This window comes from Genypterus blacodes, unplaced genomic scaffold (genome assembly GCF_046128005.1).
Source record: "Genypterus blacodes isolate CSIRO-AG114 ecotype Tasmania unplaced genomic scaffold, CSIRO-AGI_Gbla_v1 ptg000067l_1, whole genome shotgun sequence".
Classification (NCBI taxonomy): domain Eukaryota; kingdom Metazoa; phylum Chordata; class Actinopteri; order Ophidiiformes; family Ophidiidae; genus Genypterus; species Genypterus blacodes.
In genome coordinates this window covers 17,154,108-17,174,708 of record NW_027466879.1, presented here as the reverse complement: position 1 = coordinate 17,174,708, position 20,601 = coordinate 17,154,108, and the positions used below count along the sequence as shown (strand labels likewise).

General features: G+C 42.1%; 4 protein-coding genes across 4 annotated transcripts; 1 reads left to right on the top strand and 3 right to left on the bottom strand.

Moving 5' to 3' along the window:
* Window positions 1-225: 225 nt before the first annotated feature.
* Window positions 226-2,340, bottom strand: psmb1 (proteasome 20S subunit beta 1). Its single transcript, XM_076156235.1, has 6 exons — window positions 2,155-2,340; window positions 1,706-1,813; window positions 1,467-1,548; window positions 1,108-1,237; window positions 908-1,014; window positions 226-814 (listed from the first exon to the last, which is right to left on the bottom strand). Exons 1-6 carry the CDS (start codon window positions 2,253-2,255, stop codon window positions 629-631), a joined length of 714 nt encoding a protein of 237 aa, XP_076012350.1. The 5' UTR covers window positions 2,256-2,340; the 3' UTR covers window positions 226-628.
* A 157-nt stretch (window positions 2,341-2,497) lies between these two features.
* phf10 (PHD finger protein 10) lies at window positions 2,498-10,028 on the bottom strand. Its single transcript, XM_076156163.1, has 12 exons — window positions 9,907-10,028; window positions 9,255-9,364; window positions 9,015-9,145; window positions 8,800-8,883; window positions 8,494-8,618; window positions 8,202-8,351; window positions 7,986-8,095; window positions 7,697-7,844; window positions 7,411-7,557; window positions 4,533-4,641; window positions 4,011-4,199; window positions 2,498-3,896 (listed from the first exon to the last, which is right to left on the bottom strand). Exons 1-12 carry the CDS (start codon window positions 9,976-9,978, stop codon window positions 3,799-3,801), a joined length of 1,473 nt encoding a protein of 490 aa, XP_076012278.1. The 5' UTR covers window positions 9,979-10,028; the 3' UTR covers window positions 2,498-3,798.
* Window positions 10,029-10,863: 835 nt separating this feature from the next.
* rab4a (RAB4a, member RAS oncogene family) lies at window positions 10,864-16,177 on the top strand. The gene is made up of 8 exons (XM_076155817.1): window positions 10,864-10,993; window positions 11,838-11,918; window positions 12,241-12,355; window positions 12,594-12,656; window positions 12,810-12,964; window positions 13,384-13,479; window positions 13,731-13,878; window positions 14,540-16,177. Exons 1-7 carry the CDS (start codon window positions 10,978-10,980, stop codon window positions 13,844-13,846), a joined length of 642 nt encoding a protein of 213 aa, XP_076011932.1. The 5' UTR covers window positions 10,864-10,977; the 3' UTR covers window positions 13,847-13,878; window positions 14,540-16,177.
* A 240-nt stretch (window positions 16,178-16,417) lies between these two features.
* On the bottom strand, window positions 16,418-20,512 carry ccsapb (centriole, cilia and spindle-associated protein b). The gene is made up of 5 exons (XM_076155816.1): window positions 20,443-20,512; window positions 18,972-19,348; window positions 18,787-18,891; window positions 18,217-18,437; window positions 16,418-18,113 (listed from the first exon to the last, which is right to left on the bottom strand). Exons 2-5 carry the CDS (start codon window positions 19,339-19,341, stop codon window positions 17,928-17,930), a joined length of 882 nt encoding a protein of 293 aa, XP_076011931.1. The 5' UTR covers window positions 19,342-19,348; window positions 20,443-20,512; the 3' UTR covers window positions 16,418-17,927.
* Between the last annotated feature and the right edge of the window lie 89 nt (window positions 20,513-20,601).

The window sequence follows — 20,601 nt, the reverse complement described above, 5'->3', positions numbered from 1 at the left end:
CTGCCGTTAGACCCACTTTCAATATGGAACTCATCCAATAAGGAGCCAAAGTGAGAATTTAATTATAAATGGAACCAGGCCTGTGCTGCCTCACAGAGAAATGGAACAGGCCCAAGGTGTTAAGTCAAAAAAGTCAACAACTACAGGGGAAGGCAATCTAATGTGTGTGTGTGTGTGTGTGTGCGCGTGCGTGTGCGTGTTTGTGGAATTACATCAACAAGGACATTTTTTTTATACTTTACATTTAATAACAATGTATTAAGAACAGCAAAGTATTTATTCTCCCTAACATGGAAAACCCAAACAGAGGCGGATTCTAGCCGAGGCCGAGTTTTGTTTTGCTTCTCACTCAGAATAGGAAAGCTGATCTTTATCACGACACAATCGTGTGATATCAGCCAAAATGGTGGATTGGACAGCAGATAAAGATGTACTGATCTGTAGGTAAGATGTGAGTTGATATAAAAAAATGAAAGCCAAACTTAACCAGGCCATCAAAGTGACTCAGATCAGCGCTCCTGTTCTGAAAAGGATCTCATGTATAGTGACTACACCGACAGAGTGAATGTGGAAATGGGAAGAAGACGGAGATAGAAAGCAGTGGCAGAGGGGAGACACGCCTCCCTCCTCAGTCCTTCCTCAGGGGTATAGTTTCCTCTTTGACGCCCTCCTTGGTGACCACGCAGATCCGGAGTGCGTCTCCGGTGTACACATCTCTTTCCGCGGCCGAGATGAAGACGTCTTTGACCAGCTGGACGGCCTTGTCCTGAGTCAGGGGGAGGTGCTGCACGCCCTCCATGTTCTTGAACCCAATCTGGAGGCGCAGAGATTTGGAGGTAGATGAGAGTCAGATGATGATGATGACAATGATGATGTACAAATGGTTGCAGTGTGACAGTGTATTAACCTGGTTATCTAGCAGAGGTTGCAGCATGGCACTGGCTGATCCTCCGGCCTTGTAGGTGTCTCTCTGGTAGGAGCCCACTGGGTCAAAGCTGTACACTGCACCCTTACCTACATGAGAGGAAATTAAATATTACAAACAATACATGTTATAGGACAAACAGAGCGGAAGATTCAGCAGAAATTAAAGACAAATCCCAGTACCCTGTTCATCCAGTCCTCCGATAATGTTGTAGACGTAGTAGGGGAAGAACCTCCTGCCGTACAGCATGGTGGACAACATGGCTGCGATGGCTCCACTGGTCATTGTCTTGTTGTTTGAGTGTTTGTACATCTGTGAACAGGCAAAGAAACATGTGCAGGACTGGAGTTAGTAGACACAACTAATATACCCATTACAGCGCAGAAGAGACGTACCTGTAATGTGTAAGCGGCCCTTTAAAATGCTGATGGGATTGGATTCTAATTATCTTTTATTTTCACAGAGCTGCGATATGAAGCATGCAGTCTGACACTCAGGCTCAACAGAGAGTGAAAGCAGAACCTTATCCAGAGCAGCTCACCTTTAGTCTGGCGTCAATCAGTTTAGTCAGAGTCAGGCAGTCACCATGGAAACCGCTGCAGCCGATGACGGTGGTGTCTGTCCTGCAGGAGGAAAGAGAGACGATCAGTCACCTGTCACTCTTGCTGTCCACATACTTTTGGCTATAAGTGAATGATGTGGTCCCACACTTGTCTAGTCTTAGTGAATGTGCATAGACTGTCCCCTGCTGGAGGCAGAGAGCAGGTGGTTCAAACTCACAGCTTGTAGCATTTCGGTGAGTCGCGGCTGTGGATGGAGTAGCCTTCACTCAGCCGTGTGTCTGAGGCTACGATGGCGAAGTCTTCTCCTGCAACCGCTAGTACAGTCCTGAAACACACAACAACACCAACACACACCGGCTCACTCGTCTAATATAGCTTTCAATGGTGTGTTTTGCTGGTCGTCAGTTGCTAACGTAAGCTAGGCTACAGTTTCGAAACCGAAACAATAAGTTTTATTTTGTTAATAAACAAGCGCACTAGTTCATTTACAAACAAAAACAGATTTAGTTTAAGAGCAAATGCTTAGTTTCACCTGAACAAGTCACAGTCTGATCACATCTCAGTAACCTATTCTATCGTTTGGATTCAGTTGTTAGCTAAACCGCTAGCTCACGTAGCACATCAGGTATACACATTTAGCTCGTTTTTTAGTTAGTTTCTATTTACCCTCCGTTGAATGTGTACGGGGAGAATCTGTGCTCTACTGGTCCGGCGTAATGATAGTCCTTCATTTTGCCGTTATCTCCGAAACTCTGCGAGGAAATCATCGTTCTAACAAAGTAATTCAGCTCCAGTCAAACTCGCTGTATCACCGCAATATGGCAGCCTCTTCTTTTACTGTCACATCCGCCTGCTCAGGCTGTGTCTGTGAACCAGCGCCGCCTATGGGCTGTAATCATATAGCGCAGGAGATGTTTCAGGAACATTTAGGACTTTATACTGCCTACACGTAACACACAGGAGAAGGAGCCTGTGACAAATAAGAAAGCAAGGGGAGACGCATTTAAAATTGATTTTAAAGGGTTTTTATTGAAAAGGAACATCAGAATTCAGTGACTATGACATTATCAAAAACATTTCTCAAACACAACACAAGATCATCCTGTCGATCGAAGGATAATATAAAACAGACGGAGTAACAGATTTTTAAAAAAGGACTCATTCGAGATGATTGTAATATCAGCCGAGTTCATCACAGCTGTTGGATTCTTCAATTCAACTCATTACAATGCATGGTTATGGTTTTAATAAATCAATAGTGAGAGATATTTGTGACAACTCAACCAACTCAAGTAGAAACTAATATGTATGGCTTCAGAGGTCAAGAGCCACGCGCACACACACACACAGAGCTGCTCGTGTATTTTATTACAGAGGATCATCAAGAGCACCATTTTGTTATTGGTTTATTTACAATTGATGGTCTGGTCCAATTAAATAACGGTTAAATAAAAAAAATGTAAACTGTTTATATGAGATACAAAACATACCAAAAATAATAACCAGCAAGCTCTGGCTTAACCTGTTTGTCTCAGTAGTATGGAATGAAAAGCACCATCAATTCATCTGAACAGATAATGTGGGAACAATACAACTGTTAATGAGAGAAACTTTAAGTCATAGTAATGCATTGATACTGATAGTGGTTAGTAATAGACTCAGCACAGTGGATTTGCATGGACTTGGTTTACACATTGTACCTGAAATTCTTCATCAATGGCGGTGGGAGTCAAATAAGACCAGTCAATCCCTAAAACTATGGAATGCAGTTGCTACGATAAAGGCCCTGTATGTAATTTTTGACAAGTATATAGAGTCACGTAAATACTAAATACAAGAGTTTGACTTAGAGACAATCAGTTTATCTGCTGATCATCATCCAAATCAAGGTCGGGGTTCCATTTTAAGCAGCGAGTCAACTAAATGACCATGGAATGAAATTATGCAAGAGGTTCTGCTCCTTGGTCTGATAACAGTAAACCTGCCTCTTGGAATATGTCCCTGCTTTACCAACATTACTGATGGGAATAAAGCTACCACAGAACAAAAGTAACCAAATTGTTGTCTTGTGTTTGTATTTGTATTATAAGAGCCATTACTCAATATTACAGCATGTGTTGGTCTTGTGTTTTTTTGTTTTGAGAGAGGATTACATTACATTGTTTACACTTGGATCACAGATTTGGGTCTTGAGCACACTTATATTCCAAGTGAGAGTAATGAACGACATCTCAACCTTCTATGTTTGACACAGGCAGACTCTGGTTGAGCTTTTGTACTGTATGCCGAGTCATTGGTGATGCCGTTTGGTCATTTCTGAGCTGACTTGGATTTCCTGGGTGTTTTAGCCCCTCCTTTCTTCTTGGGTGTGTTAAAATCTTTGTCACACACTTCACATACCCAAAGACCTGAGGATACACAGATACACTGCATGAGTAACAATAGGGGAGGGAGGGAGAGGGAGGGAGAGAGAGATAGAGAATATCATAGCTTAAGTCACATGTGTGTGCCCATTTACACACCTTTGGGTATTGAATCCATGCCCACGCAGAATGTGTGATATCCTCGGTCACATTTGTCGCAGAACATCATCTCGTCCTCATGGTGCGGCTGCTGACACACGGTGCAGGTCTTACACTCCATACACTGCCAGCGGTACGTCTGGATCACACACACCAGTTCTGCAGTCATGTCCAAGCACGACGGGTGGCCTGGGGTTTATGGAGACACAGGCACACAGATAAATAAACATGCAAACTGATGTTCATTGATATTACATTCATACAAATATGAAGTAAAGGTCACCCAAAAATCAAAACATAGAACTGACACCTGCCATTACGCCCCGAAATGATTGATACTGAAGATACTGTTACTCAAGTGTACTATTACAAGAAACGACATTTAACTGGTTATACTTAGCTTAGCTTACTTACTAATACTAGAAAATATACTTATTATAACTTGAAGCATCACAGAAACAAAACATCAAAACATCATCACAGGAGTGAAATTGTCCTTTAAAATGAAGAGTTTGAACTTACCGCTGTTCTCACATTGGGAGCAGTGAATGAGAGCCTCCGGTTTGCCTTTCCTGTTGGTGTCTTTACCCTTCTGGCAAATGCCACATATAGCACTGGGAATGACCTTAGGCTGCAAGGGCAGAATAATGCTATAAAACCACAATCACAAATGGGATTCCTGTAGTCATGGGCAATATACTGTAGTAGATCAATATAAATGTTAACGTCTGGGACATTTCATGATGAGAAGTCACCACAGGTTACTCAAAGGTGCGTTTTAATATTTAACACAATTTCTGTTTAATAACAAAACAGCATAACACCAAAGTGATGAATGAAAGTCTCAGGTGATGATTACTGACAAGGACCGTCACCCCATCCCGGAGCCGCTCGGAATGATCAATGACTCACATTTGCTCGTTTGAAATGAAAACAGTTGATTTGTTCTTGGACAAAATCACCACCTCTCTGTCCATTCAGTGCATCTGAAAACTTTATTTCAGCTCTTTCACTGTGGCATATAATTAACTTGGACCGCTGAGGAGTTGCAGGGCCAAAAGGAGGAAGAACCAGAGTAGACAGATGAGGAGGCTGAGGGCGATTTAAGTGTCACACGAGTTATAAATCTAAAGAAAACTATTTTATAGCCACACACACACGCACACACACACACACACAACAGCCGCTATGCAAAAATTTAAATGACACATAAGACAAATCTGTTAACTTATCCAACCAAACCAAAAATAGCAGAATATATAAAGTGATGCCCCTGTTGCCCCTCAAAATAATATCATGTCCAGTTACTTTGTCGAACTGTGACATACTTGATGAAATCGCTCCCAGTCAGAACAAAAGGAGATTAGAGTAGAAGGCCAAAGATAGAAAGGGACGTCTTCATCTAAAATGTGCTAAACCTGTGAGTCCTGATAACCACAACCCAGGAATCCAATACGTCTGACCCACATCACGGTTGTAAATCTTCCAAGAACACAAAACTAAACCACAACCCATCACCTCACATTCCAGCTACACTAGCAACAACGACAAAAGCAACAATATTATCTACCAATTTCCTAATATATTAACAGTCAATATAATATTTGTAGATATGATCATGCAAAGCAACATAAATGAATGTTTATCTTTAGAATGTTGCATCTCAGTTAAGGCTTCAGAAGACTGAAAAGCTGCAGCACTGAGGAACAGAAGGAAAAGTCTCATTTATTTTCCACTTGCAATACTTGACTGTAACATTTTGGCAGTGTAAAGTAGATTCAACATGAGGTATAATAGGAGAGAGAAACATACTTATGCTTCAGTAGTTGCCATTTGTTGATCTGATTCCACCATCTTTATAAGTAAATCATGATTTGACGTATCGTGCTTGTGTCATTACTCACAAAGCTTTGGGTGAGTTTCCCCTCATCTGTGAGGTCACAGCACCCGTAACCACACATCACACAAACTGTGGATGAGGTTAATCTGACCATTTTCAATTTGTGGAAGAACAAAATTACAAAACAGTCAACATTTTAAATGTCAAAGACAATTTACCACTGATAACGGGACAGACATGCCTCCACTCTATGGGCATTATACTTTGGCAACTTGCATATTTAATACCGATACAATGATATATGTATTGTACCTTTAGAATCTGTAAGCTGAGACAGATATATTTGATATATAGAATTCTTTGAAGATTTTTTACACACATGTAACTGCAAACCAACCTGATGAAAAAAGGTCCTCAGACCGCTGGCGTGTTGACCTCTATGTCTGCACCCAGTCTGAACTGGCAAAGCCTCCAGGCAGACACTGGAGAGGAACCATGCCCACACCACAAAACTGAGCTGAACCCACCTGGACCCCACCTGGGCCTTTGTGTTATCATTATGCATAAACACTGGGGTATTTCCTTTAAGTACTACATATTGCAAACCGTCTTCAGCAAGAACGGGGACTACAAAAAATTCTGTCGACGGCTGTGGCAAAGAAATTATCCAACTCCATTACTTGTAGCTCAGCTCAGCAACAGTGTGAACAAGGTCAGCAAGTCCTCCCATATTATGGTCTAATGAGGCTCGTGTCAACCAGCTGTCTAGTAATTATCACAGTACATCATATAGTGTAAGAAACACAGTATGTTATAATTATACCAACACACACTCAACACATTAAGGTTAAATGCATTCTACACTTTAGGTATAAAGATTACTGAAGTGTTAACAGTAATTATTATTTCAAAGCTACCACAAAATATATGTAGCATATATACTTTATCATAGTAACAAAAACTTTGCTTCTTTTTTTCTTTTTTTAAATGGGTAACAGGAAAACTAGCAGCCAAAACATCCACTTACTTGTCTTAGAAATATTTTGTCATTATTGACAAGTGAGGACAGACAAAGAGGTATACTGAAGACCATACAAAGAAAGTTAAAAAACGTTTAAATTTGTCTTCATGGAGAAAAAAAAACTGAAAAAAGTGAAAAGTGCCACGGGAAGGAAACAAGTGAACTGTTCCTTTAAATTGTTCTTATTGCTCACAGTCTGATGTGGGAATCATGAAAACAAAAACTGAAGACAGGATCCCTTGTGTGTGTGTGTGTATGTGTGTGTGTGTGTGTGTGTGTGTGTGTGTGTGTGTGTGTGTGTGTGTGTGTGTGCAAGTGTTTGTGTGAGTGTGTGTGTGTGTGACCAGGTTGTCCCAGTTGAAAGTGCTGTCAAACTGTAGAAGCCGGAGGACAAAGTGAAAAAAGGCTAGGGGAGGGGTGGGGGATGGATGGAGTGAGGGAGTGGTAGAAGTAGAAAGAGGAGGAGTAGGAGGAGGAGGAGGGGTAGAAAAGTGCTGCTGCTGTTGTTGGAGAAGAGTTCAGTTGGTTTTGTCCTCTACCTTGTACCCTGCGCTGGCGGACGCTTTGTGGGAGGCAGACTGGCGCTGGGTGCCGTCCTTGCCTGGCGTGGACGTCTTGGCCTTGGACTTGTGGCCCTGTCCTCCTTCCTGGCTCTCCACGTCGGATGTGTTGCCTGAAGAACTGTCCTGGTGAGGGACAAAGAGGGAGAAAATGCTTGAGGGTTGGTGTACAATTCGTATCCAAGTTATGGAAGTCATTATTCCTGGAGAAAGCAGTCAGAGGGGTTCCTGCTTTAAGTGGTTCAGTTTCTACTGAATATCTTACAGATGAGTTCTTGTTCTTTTTGTCATCCTTGCCATCCTCAGCATCGTCTGAGTCGGGATCGGAGTCCAGTGCGGGGAGTTCTGGATCCAGCGGCGGCTCAAACAGAGCGGTGTTCAGTGGCAGATATCGCAGCTCATTGGGAGAGTACCTGGCACGCACAACACAGCAAAACTATGAGATGAAGTACAGAGCTGCAGATCAACTATCCAGAGAGACAATTACACTGAAATACTGAATGTAGCCCATGGGAAATTGTTGCCCAAAGCATTTTCCTTGGTGTGTAAAGTACCTTTTGTAGTACTCCTGGAACTGTCCTGGTATGAGGGCCACAGGGTACGGTCCTGTCCTGGTCAACTCTGGGGCCAGAACCTTAAACCGACCCTGAGGCACCTGGATGATCTAAAAGCAGCAAAACATAAACCAACACAAGGCATCAGGACAACACTCCGGTCAGAACCCCCTCACGCTTCAGAGAGCCGAGTGAATGACCTCAGGCTGGACTCACGTGTGTCTGGAGGTCAAAGTAAGCTCTCCGCTCCTCCATTCGCTCCCTGTTGAAGTTACTGTTGAACTCTGCAGCTTTCTTTGCTGCCTTCTTGATGTATTCCGGAACCTTGCTGGCCTCCACCTTCTGATGGTTCTGCTGCTGCATTTGCTGTAAATATACAATAAGAACTTGGTGACGACGTCGGTGGACCAATAAATGCTTCACTGTCAACATCTGCAGGACATTTGATCCTTGCTTGTCCTCAACACAAAGAACCAGGGTACTGAAACTAGACTACATGAGTACTTACGGAGTATTCTTTAGCTATTCTCTGTCGCTCTCTCTCCTGCAGTATGACAGAGTATTCCGCGTGTTTGGTGGGATACTCCTTTATCATCAGATCTATGACCTCATCACTCCGTAGGGCTGTCAGACCTGGAGACAAACACATTTACACAAGTGTACACACTCCTATTACCTTATCTCTCATCAAGTACATGTCTGTGTGTATCGCATGTACACAGTCACTTTCTCTTTGAATGCTGTATTCTTGTATGCACGACTACGCAATGATATGTTGCAGTTAAACAACAAGAGTGTGAGGTACGGTTCTTACCCAGAGTGCACTGTGTCTCAGTGATGACGTTCTGTTCACGCAGGTAGACTTTCTCTTTGTGGGACAAGTCTCTCCTATCCATGTCTTGAGTGACAAATAAGACAGCATCACATTTAAACGGTGCAGTAGATAGAAACAACAATGTTGGACACAAGGTGCATCTACTACACCCTTAATATTGTGATAAATCCTGCATGTCTTTGCTCCAGGCTTACCAGGGTACTTCCTTTTGAAGGAGGTGACTCCCAGGTACTCGCTGACCTGCTCCTGCAGCATGTAATACTCTCCTGTATCATCTGGAGGCCATTTGTACTCTGTCAGGTTCTCTGCTGGGAAATATGTGGGGCTGGTGGGAACAGGGTTTGGGGATAAAAACATGTCAGTCAGTTTATTTACATGCATGCTATACTTGTGTTTGTGCTGCAATTAGACTGCTCGTGTCTGTAACAACCCACCCAAGCTCTTGGCTAGACGTGTCACAGCTTCGGGAGCTGTCGCCTGAACCCATTCTCCTTCGTTTGGGAGGCTGACTCCCATCGTTGGACTCTTCCTCAGTCACATCCTCCTACAGAGGCGTAGAGAAATTCAACCAAATGTGGACAGAGTGCAAGACACATTAAAGAATCTAGACCAATTCCGGCTGAATGCAGAAGAAAGGGACACACAAGTTCAGAACACACCATCAGATGTTACTATTCTCTTAACAGTGAACATCAAAATTCATTATGGGTGTTTTGTCTGCTTGGTGTCATAGAAACTTCTCATGAGGAACAAACTGCAGCATCTAATCAGTGTTCAGCCAAAACCACAACATGAACTTGGCGTTGCTTACATTGAATCAGTGCGCCTGAGATGAAGGTTTGCTTATTTTTGACGTTAAACGTTTCAAAAATAAACGCAAATTTAATAAATTGTTAAGAGGGGGAGGAAGCGATCAAACTTGCATGCAGCATAGAGTTAAAACAAAGGGATGATGCTAACGTCAATTACAGATGCCATTCATTGCGAGATAGCGTATAATAACTAGCTTACTATCCATTGGCTAAGAAACGATGGGAACCTTTCAGAACACAATATTTGAGGTTAAATATGGGGTATAAACGTCACCTTTATGGATTGTGCTCCCGGTGTGGCGGGGTTGCTGTCGCAGGGCGGTCTAACTGGGAGCACTGCAGCCATGTTTACTAGCTCAACAGATAGCTGCTACCTGCTAGCTTCTTCTTCTTCATCATCGTCTAGCTATCAATCGCGGGTTCAAACAGCTTAGGGCGCATTACCGCCACCTAAAGGAATTGGAGTGAAGGCCAGCCGGAGTTCTACACATTTATATACAGGAACTTATTTTGAAAGGACCAGAAAGGTAACATGCCAATAGTATTCACTCAGGTAAGGATGTGATGCACATACAGCCTATTATGCTTTCTCTTCCTTTGACAGAACTCTAGGCGAGATACAAAAACTCATCTGCTTTCATTATTGGTGATCAATGCTTCGTTATTAAAAACCATTAAAACCATCCCATTGTGTTTTTGTGCACGTCTCCCTCCCTTATCCCGTCATTGCCAATAGTGTTGCGGAAAGATTTATAAACTGTTGATAAATTCTATTGTTCTTTGTTCATTGTTATAAAGTATAAATGATAGGTTTGTTTTTTTACATCTTAATTACGTTTAAATTTAAAAAATGGGATTGCCCGAAAAATAAAAATTTGACAAGAAGCAAAAATAAACACAAAAAATTACACTGAATATGGAAACAAAACTAATTTCACGATAACCTAGAAGGAAAACTGTATTCTCCTACACATACTTAACTTAGTTTTTGCATACTCTTATGGCAGTCTGATGAAACTACAATCTTTGGGACGTCCATTCGCATTTTGAAACACCAAACCGTTAGAACTAGATAATCCTTCGGATCATGTCCATATAACACACCGAACTAAAACACTTAAAGACTCATAACGAATTTACTTTCCTTGATTTTTTTTTTTTAAAGAGAAAGTTTCGCCAATGGGGCTTTTATTGTGAAAGGAAATCTCGTACAGGATGTCGGAGGGTAAGATCAGCTGTGTTCCACGGAAATCGTTAACGGGACTGTTTTCCTTTACTCCATCCATCTGTCAGCCTATTTCTCTGCTTACTTTTCCCATTTTGTCATCCAAACGCCACGGTGGTGATGTCGGAGTCTTACGGTAAGCAGTCTGTTTAAACGAGCGTCCACCCTGAACATCTTCATCCGTCACGGAGATGAGGATGAGGCAGGTGACTTATGCAGGCATTTTCTCCGCGTAAATAAATAGCAGACAGGCTAAGCTAAGCGTCAGTGAGGGATTCTGGCCCGCTGTAAGTTTACCACAACGCAGTGTCAGTGTTAGTTACATGGCGGAGTTAATGATGCAGAGTTGACTGTGGCTGAGCGGGTTGAAGGCGTCCAGTTTGTTTGGCTTAAGATCCCGTAGAGGTTAGCGGAATAAGGAGCATTATTAAAACACTTGAGAGTTTGGGCTGGGGATGACAAGGGTGATGAAGCTAACATAAAGATCTGGCTGTGATCTGCTCTGTAAAGAAAAGACAACCCTATCGATTAAATATTTACGTGTTTACGGGTTTGTTTTTCTTGTTGATGTGAGGCACCACAGCGTCACCCTTCCTCCATCGTGGGGTGTTTGGGATGACGTGTGATCCCTCCAACATCCATGTAGAATTTTTTTTTCTCAAATAAACTAACGACTCGTAGTCAGCTAATCAATCTTCTATATTGACGAATCTATGCATTGTTATTTCATCCTTTTTATAATTTTAAGTGCTCCTCAAAATCTGCCGTGTAAATGTGACAACTTTAAATTTAGTTTGAATATAAAGGGATTCAACATTATTTGATATCGAATAGAATTAAATAGCAAACCTTCACAATGGAGAAGCTTAGAAGCAGATGTTTTTCTTTAGATCAACTATCTCCACGTTACACTACACACCGTATACGTGTTATGCTGCTACATATGTTTGGTTTTGTGTGTGTATATGTTCCATCTTCAGATTTCCTGTTTAAATTCCTGGTGATTGGGAACGCTGGGACAGGCAAATCCTGTCTACTGCACCAGTTCATAGAGAAGAGATGTAAGTCAGAGATATGTAACGCACCTCTCATTGTTCACTGTTTAAGCTATAGTACTGTATGGACTGTAGTACCGTCAGTCCTAACAATAACTAATATGTTACATTATTAGTCGGTTCAATAGTAATGTACTTGTAATGCACATGTGGTTCAGGCTATTACAGAGTATCATCACATTATCAGTCTGCTCAACACATTAACATTTGAAAATTGCCTGTGATGTATGTGTTTAGAGAATGTTATTAGAAGATGAATGATATTGTAATGAAATGTAGATCATCACTGTTAAAGGTGTCTAGATTAATTGTACATTATTGTTTTCAGTTAAGGATGAATCCAACCACACTATAGGAGTGGAGTTTGGTTCTAAGATCATCAGTGTGGTCAATAAAATGGTCAAACTACAGATTTGGGACACTGCAGGACAAGAAAGGTTCAGGTAGGGAAACATTCAGCCATAAATAACAACTAATATGTATGTACCGGTAATACTAATATACACTGTGTTTTAGAATATTGGTTGTAACGTGTGGATATATTCAGTTTAGTGTATATATTTCATAAGGTTTTGTCATCTCTGTGTTTAGGTTTTCTTAATATAAGTCATTGTCTGAATGTAACTTGGTAATATCATGTGCTTTTCAATGACCTACTGGGTTTATCTGTATGTCTGTCAGGTCGGTGACTAGAAGTTACTACAGAGGAGCAGCTGGAGCCCTGCTCGTCTATGACATCACCAGGTAAGATAGCCAATCGGCGAAAGGTTCAGATCAACACCCGTGTGAAGCTAATTCTGAGCTTTTGTAATAGACCACCTCATCTTTTTGAAATGTTACCTGCCTCTCTCTCTCTCCCTCTGTCTGTCTCTCTCTGTGTCTGTCTCTCTCTTTCAGCCGTGAGACATACAATGCTCTGACCACATGGTTGAGCGATGCCAGGATGTTGGCCAGTCAGAACATCGTCATCATCCTGTGTGGGAATAAGAAGGACCTGGATGCAGACAGGGAGGTCACATTCCTGGAGGCTTCACGTTTTGCTCAGGAGAACGGTAAGATCAACAGTTCATGATCAGGCGGGATTGTTTGGATGGAACTGCAACTTTGTCCTATCACGTCAAATGACCTCTTATATAAAGTGATGTTATCACAGTTAAAACAAGCTCTGGGCCTTTATTAGTCACTTATTATTGTCACAGGCGTGGCTATATTTGTTTTGGCAGGGGAGCAGCACCTGCTGTGGCAGAAGTTTGCTCCACTGCATCCACTGTTTGACTTGCAGTCTATGGCTTCCAGGCTTTTCTGCCCTAGTCTGTCATTGTTCACTGGCATATTTATGTACACAACACAACAGTCCTGGTTATTGAGCCTTGACCTTTAAATGGATTGTAAATGTATGTGTGTGTGTGTGTGTGTGTGTGTGTGTGTGTGTGTGTGTGTGTGTGTGTGTGTGTGTGTGTGTGTGTGTCAGAGCTGATGTTCCTAGAGACCAGTGCTCTAACAGGGGAGAACGTTGAGGAGGCCTTTGTCCAGTGCGCCCGGAAAATCCTCAACAAGATCGAGTCAGGTATGAGCTTCGATCCTCCAACCACCTCTTAGTCGATCACTGTAACACCTCCACTGGAGAATATGAAATGAGTTTAAGCCAGAAACAAATTACATCTCCAACACTTCTAACCCCAACATCTATGCTTAACCAGACTGCAGCCCTGTAATGATCAAATTGATGTTGAGGTGATATAGATGTAGTGTTAAGCTTCCTGTAGGGAGTCAGGGCCAGATCCTAACACAAGCATCCACCCCTTCTCTCTATTGCAGGGGAGCTGGACCCAGAGAGGATGGGCTCGGGTATCCAGTATGGCGACGCGGCGTTACGACAGCTGCGCTCTCCTCGTCGTGCTCAGGCGCAGGGCACACAGGAGTGTGGCTGCTAGTGGGTACGCCCAGAAACACACACAGAGACAAGGTGAGGGGCAGGTGTGTGTAACATTATAACATAAGGTGATGAATCTGATAATTGCTATTTTCAGATGAGAAGGATAAAAATGTAAAGAAATTATAGAATGTTACGTCTAAATAAAGATCTACATATAACAAAGGAAGTTTGACTATATTCAGCCATAACTTCCTTCTTCCTTAATATCACTGTTATGTATCTCATGTCATATAAGTAATTTCATTGGGGGTAATTTCAATTTTGTCATGCAGCTGTTCATTTAGGCACAGAAAGTGCATGTGGAGCCTGAGGCAGCGCTCTGGTTCTCAATGTGTGAGCGTGCTCCACTGGAGTGAGTGGAGTGGAGTTTTTTAGGCTCATCAATAATTTCATAGTCTCCTAAAAGGAGTCCATTACTTAACGATCAGCATTATTCACAGGGATCATTAAGAATTCAATATCTTAGCAAAACATTGAGACGTCGTAAGTGTGTGTGGGTGTAAGTAATGCTTTGTGTAAAGACTTGGTGTAAAGACTTGTTTGACAGTAAACAAAGAGCTCACCTCATTTCATTACGCACACATACACAGTTGCAATGAGTTTTTTTTACCTGTAACTATTGAACCTTATGTTGTTGTTGTCTGTGTGTGTGTGTGTGTGTGTGTGTGTGTGTGTGTGTGTGTGTGTGCAGCGTGTAAATCCAGACAGCTTTGGTGAAGACCAGGAGAAGGGACAGGCATGGGGGAACCTAAAATGTGTTGGGTTCAGGTTGCTATGACAGTGACCCCTCCCTGACTTCTGACCTTCGAGCTTCGCACGGAACCCTGAGAACCCATTTGAACCTTCATTGTTGTGGCCGCACCCGAAGAGAGCTGAAGACCTCCCGGACACGCCTTCTCTCAGAACCTCGGAGCATCTCCAGGGCAACCAGAGCCACGCCCTCATCCAAGTACTACTACTCCCTTATTGGACCAAACCCCCCCCTCGTCCCAGCCCTCTTATCAGGATGTGTTTCACTGACATGATTTCTTCCTCTTAACTGTGTATCATTACTTATTTATCATAATTTTCATCCACTCGCCTTCATCACCATCTTACACACTAATGTAAGTCTTGTATCTACCCGTTTGCTCTCAGCCACATACTTTCCTAATTGCCTGTTAATCTTTCTCACCACCTTATTGTTCACACTCCCCACACCCACCCACTAACATTTACTCACTCCCAACACTTTCTACACTCTTTTGACTCCATCACGCCCCCTGGCTCTCCAGTTGCCAAATTACACATCATCACCTCTTTCCATCCTTCTCTCACTCCACTCTTATCTCTCCTCCATTGTTTTCATCCCATCCTTCTTACCTTCCCTAACATCTTACTCACTCGCCCCCTGCCCCCCCATAGCATCTTATACAATGTAAAGTGTTTGTGTATATAAAGACTGACGCATGGTTTCTCAAACAGAATATCAAGAGTATTTCATGATGAAGAGATATTGTGTGTGTGTGTATATTAAAGTAGATATCATATTCATAATCCGGGTCACCCACTGTATGATTACGTTCAGCTATTGTGCACTGGCATTTTCTAAGCAGCATATGTGGGAAATACTGTTAGTACAAATGTTCATTTGTAAATCGGGCAATGACAATGTGCATAACACAATACCGTCCACCCTAGTTCAGGCTCAAACACCAAACTCATCCAGGTTGAATTGTTCCGAACAGACTTTGGACTTTGTGGTGTGTTGGCTGTTTCAACTATCTGACGGTGAATGTTACATGTCAACGTTTAAGTTTTAATTGTACATTCGGCTTTCAACATTTAGAAAAATGTAATGCAAGATTTGAAAATGTTGACATTGCTGTAATTTGTAAAGTAAATGTTGCCTGTTTACCATGAATAGTTGACTGACTGCTGCTGGCGCTGGGTCCATACTCACTGAATGCATTTCATGTTCTGTGCAAACAAATCTGATGTGTGCTTGATTTTAGCTTCCTCTCATACAGTCTATCCATAATTAAAGCTCCGAAGGAGTTAATCAATACGAAAGGATGACATGTCATTATAATACATTTCATCTGCGGTGGCCCTTTGTAATTCTGATTTCAAGTCTCAAAATCAAGCACGCATCAGTGAAAATATTTCATATTAGATGGACATGTTTTATCTGATTGTAGCTTTGGCTGCTATCTTTGTGTTTTTGTCATTAGTCTTTTATTTATATGTATGTATGGTCTGCATCATCATTATGAATATCATGGAATTTATAATTTATTGTGTATGATAAAAGCAGATGTTTTTAAAATAAAACAACTATATAAATATAGAGCATTGACATTATTTTATTGTCTTACTGTGTATATTTTAAAAAGTGGGTTAATTACACTGCAACATTGGTGAGTGCTGTGTGTTTCTTTTTGCTCCGGTAGATAGAATAGTACTGCAGTATATAATTTACACTATTACTCAGCGGTTAGAAATTTCACAGAATCACTTTATTAGAGAAAGTGATTTACTGAAAGCTTTGCACCACATCACATGACCTCGCCAGTTAATACTTTGAAAAATCCTCACACACTGAAAAGCCTAGAATACAAATACAAACACGTACATTGTTCACTTTTACTCACGCTCAGCTCTCTCGTCTATATCCCACCAAGACAAACTAAAAAGGACGAAGTAAAATGTCTCTCCAGCAATAACAGGCACTCCACTATGAGATCTCATTTATCTAATGAAACAGTCAGTGTAAATCATTGGCTGTGTCACTTGGCTTCTACATTCTGAGATTGTCAAAACCACATCTAAACTACGCTGGCTGTGAACCACTAGATCATAATATTGCACAAAATGTCACAATGGAGGAATGTTGTTTTTCTGGACACATGAAAACACTGAAGAACCATCACAGCAATATGCTGGATAACATGATACTGAACTCAAACATTAAAGTTAAACAAATCTAACCATATTAAACGCTCCACCCAAGCGTCACTGAACAATACCTGTGAAGGCAAAAACGCATTGTGTTCTATTTGTCCTTTTTTGACAAAAGGATACTAAAATCAATCTTATTCCCCAAAGTTTCATCAGCTATGAAAAATACAATGTTATACACAAATGAAGCAAAGTCCACAATGTCTACTTATGTGTCAAACTAAGAATCAGTCACAGGAAATACATCAACAACCCAAATATAAAGCAAGGAGTCCTGTACGAAATACAATCTGTCTTCACTGTATTCACATCAAAGTAATTTGGGCTTTGGATTTACATTTGTCCTTGTTTTGGTTCTAAAGCTTCTCATTGACAGTTAATTGTGGCGTGGGCATTATGTCTCGCAGGGCACATAAATCAGTTTCAGGTCAAATTCATGTTTTCTCCAGATTGGAATCACACACGCTGTTCACAGTCATATGGCTTTTAATAGTCAAGCGTGTCCTCCAATCTAATCAAAGTTAGAACCACGTTGATAGGTGTGCAACCCTGTAACCTGCTGTAAAAACGCACACGCACAGACCAATCTCGATTCTACAAAACCTTTTGTGTGCCAGCCATGAACTAGAGGTGCTGTGCAGTTGTTATTACTGTTCAATTTGTTTACTCAGATGTGTTACCAAAAACATGGCTGCAGTACCTGGTGCCTTCATGCCCCTGATCTGGATCCATGTTTACATATATATCTTCAGTATCAAACACATTTAAAGGGTCTGCTGTAAAATGTGTTTTGGCACATTTTCAAGCTCTTTAAACTAATTTAAACATCTATACAGTGACTATATCAATCAATTCAAACAAACACATTTCTATCCATATTCTCTGTGTCAGTGTAAAATGTTTCAGTACTATCTAGAGCAGAAACTTGCTGTGCAATTCTGTACAAATCTTTCCATAAAACATAAACATATGAATAAGTCACACTGTGTTCATCACTGTCCAGGTTCTGATTTGTTCTGATGGGTTGGATTTCTGAATAGTTTTCATATCTAAGAACAATATGAATTTTAGTGAATTTGGTGGTGTTTTCTTTTAATACACTCAATGATGTAATTGAGTGAGTAAATACTGTGTGTGTCCTATCGGGTCCGAGCGGAGAAGCAGCGCATGTACTCGGTGAGCCAGGGATTGAACTCGGGTTGTGCTGGCTGTGCTCTCTTCTTGTTCACGTCAGCAGATTTTGTTCTCCGGCGCTCGACCCTCTGGGCCTGCACTTGTCGCTCCACCTCCCTCCTGGTCTTGGCACGTAGAGCAGACTCGTGGATCTGACAGGAGAGTGAACATAAGTAACAGCTTCTAGTGATGCCTCTTACTCACAGCACCATTTGCCACAACACACATGTAAACAACCGTGGGCAGACTGATTACCTCTGTGGTGGAGGCGACAGGGCCCACGTTGTGCGTCTTCTTTCCAGACGTGTTGGCATCCTTCTCCCCTGAACCATACAGGACAAAAGGATGCCTCCTTTCCTTGCTGTCCTCTATGGGAGCCTGTGACGGTGCAGGTCTGACCCGGGACGTTCGCCAAGTGGGTTTAGAAGATTTTGAGGATTTAACCTGCTGTAAACGAGTTGCTGCAGATTCTTTCTCTGGAAGCACAAAACCAGAGGAGGTCAAGCAACATAGAAGAGCAGAAAGGGGACGTTTGGGTGGACCGGAAAACAAAGAGGATGCTCAACATTCTGGAAATTCCAAGTGTACAGTAAGACCCATGACATTGGGCAAAATCCCCAACAAGCTGACCAATTCATTCACTGGGTCACAATAGACATTCATGAACCTTTAAATAGGAATATCACACATTTACAATGGGACATTATCTCAGATTAGGTGGTAGTCAGGTTTTCTGGCACTGTTTTGACTGATCACAGTCCTTCACACAAGTGTGAGGTGTAATAAAGGTGATTACATTGTAATATGGAGTGTAGTTTTATTTACCTTGTTCCATCTCCCTGAGAGGGGCTGCTGGCTGTTTACTGCCTCTCTGCTCCTCTCTCTCCCCCTCTAGTACTCCCACCTCTCTGGCACCATCATGCTGACAGCCTGAGAGAATATATAACTTCATATAGCAAAGTATCAGTAACCTTGCAGTATTATTCCATACTGTTTTAGTTCGTTCTTACCTTGGCCGGTATCCTCCTCCTCCTCTGGAATTGGAATCGTGTGTATGGGCGCGGTGGTCCCGGCCTGCGTCCCCTCCTGCTGCCTGTCCGCCCTTGCTCCTGCACACTCTTCTAGCTCAGCCTCTGGTCCACCTCTACAGGGATCAGCTTGGACCTGACTCTGGTTTTGGTTCTTACTGGGAGCAGCAGGTGCTCCACCGGAGTCCGAATCAGTGTCTGAGCCGCTCCAGAACCAGGGGTTGTGTGACTGCTCCAGCAGCCTGCGGGTCAGCCTGTACATCAGCATATCCTCATAACACTTGTAGAAAGTCTCCCATTTCGGGTCCTTGAATTTCTTCATGTACTCTGAGCGGATCCTCTTGGTCACCATCTTGTCCCTGCAGAAACACTCTTCACTTAGCGAGCTCTCTGGACTCAAATCCAAACAGTTGAAACAGCCAAAGTCTCCCAAAATATTGCCCCGTTACATCCGAGTCACTAAAGTATTGAATAACGTAACGAACTAAAACACGAGAGAAAATAAACACATTCTACGGGAGGGTTAACACTCGACGCCTTAGTTGAACGCTCTGCCGCGAGACATTTAAACCATATCGTGGCGCAGTTCGAACCAATGGCGGAGCAACAGGAAGTTGACTCTCCCAGACGGCCCCGCCCCCGCCAGAAGACTCCGCCCCCTGCCGGAAGACCTCCGGGATTCTCAACATCAACCGGGACTCCGTGAACCCAACGGATTATAATATTGAAATTATTACCGTAGATAAAGATCTACGATAAACCGTAAAACGCCAAAACAGCGTCAGAACACACACATTTCCTCATCGTAACGACTTTGGCTAGTAAGCTTCTGATTGGTTTCTGACTTGTCAGTTACGTCCAAATTCTGTACACAGTTTATACATAATAACATGATAATACACATAATAATGATAATGATGACAAAGAATTAATTCCAAAAATCCATATCAGCGGTATCTTTGTAGGGACACAGTCAGAAATACGGATTACTTTGGTTAGAATTAACTTTTTCCAGTTATATCGACCACAGATCTAATAAATTTGGAAATGTTTTGGTTTTGTTTTGGTATTTGACAAAACATTAAATTAGAAAATGGATTGTAGATCAGTATTAACACACAGGTTTTCATGACAGCCTGATTCCCTCGTCTTAGCGGTGCAATGTTTTCCCCAGATCTTATTATGTCGCCATTTTCGGACTGCAAACATTCCTTTCTCATCTCGTTATTAATTATCGTCAGTTGTCAGGTCTGTGAAACCTTTCCAATGACACTGTGCTCGTGTTATTTATAATGTCTGATCACCCTGCAGGAATAAGGTATGTTCGCATCAATGATAGCTTGTCAGCGTTTGCTCATGCAATAAAAACACAGACTGTCATCTACAACCGAGCACGGCTAAGCACTAGAAATGCAGGGTTAGAAGAGTCTAATTTGGTCTACGGTGTACTTACAATGGCTCGGATTTCACGGAAGGAAAACAGAACAGATGGCGCCCACGGTGCTGCTGTAATCACAGCCTGCGTCAGTTGGCTCCGCCCGTTCCCAGACGTTTTTAAAAAGCCAAACACACCCGCAACAGGTGGTGGAGACGCCAATGCTGCTCCTGCGGT

What these genes read in the sequence shown, in the direction of transcription:
- psmb1 (XM_076156235.1), bottom strand. Translation starts at nt 2,255, where the DNA reads ATGATTTCCTCGCAGAGTTTCGGAGATAACGGCAAAATGAAGGACTAT. An exon ending in TCACCGAAATGCTACAAGCT is followed by an intron (nt 1,549 to 1,705) that starts GTGAGTTTGAAC and finishes TTCCTCCTGCAG; the next exon opens with GACAGACACCACCGTCATCG. An exon ending in TGATTGACGCCAGACTAAAG is followed by an intron (nt 1,238 to 1,466) that starts GTGAGCTGCTCT and finishes GCCTGTTCACAG; the next exon opens with ATGTACAAACACTCAAACAA.
- phf10 (XM_076156163.1), bottom strand. Translation starts at nt 9,978, where the DNA reads ATGGCTGCAGTGCTCCCAGTTAGACCGCCCTGCGACAGCAACCCCGCC. An exon ending in ACGTCTAGCCAAGAGCTTGG is followed by an intron (nt 9,146 to 9,254) that starts GTGGGTTGTTAC and finishes TGTTCCCACCAG; the next exon opens with CCCCACATATTTCCCAGCAG. An exon ending in ACTTTGACCTCCAGACACAC is followed by an intron (nt 8,096 to 8,201) that starts GTGAGTCCAGCC and finishes TGCTGCTTTTAG; the next exon opens with ATCATCCAGGTGCCTCAGGG.
- rab4a (XM_076155817.1), top strand. An exon ending in CCAGTTCATAGAGAAGAGAT is followed by an intron (nt 11,919 to 12,240) that starts GTAAGTCAGAGA and finishes TATTGTTTTCAG; the next exon opens with TTAAGGATGAATCCAACCAC. An exon ending in CTCGTCTATGACATCACCAG is followed by an intron (nt 12,657 to 12,809) that starts GTAAGATAGCCA and finishes TCTCTCTTTCAG; the next exon opens with CCGTGAGACATACAATGCTC.
- ccsapb (XM_076155816.1), bottom strand. Translation starts at nt 19,341, where the DNA reads ATGGTGACCAAGAGGATCCGCTCAGAGTACATGAAGAAATTCAAGGAC. An exon ending in GGAGGAGGATACCGGCCAAG is followed by an intron (nt 18,892 to 18,971) that starts GTAAGAACGAAC and finishes ATATTCTCTCAG; the next exon opens with GCTGTCAGCATGATGGTGCC. An exon ending in TCTCAGGGAGATGGAACAAG is followed by an intron (nt 18,438 to 18,786) that starts GTAAATAAAACT and finishes TTGTGCTTCCAG; the next exon opens with AGAAAGAATCTGCAGCAACT.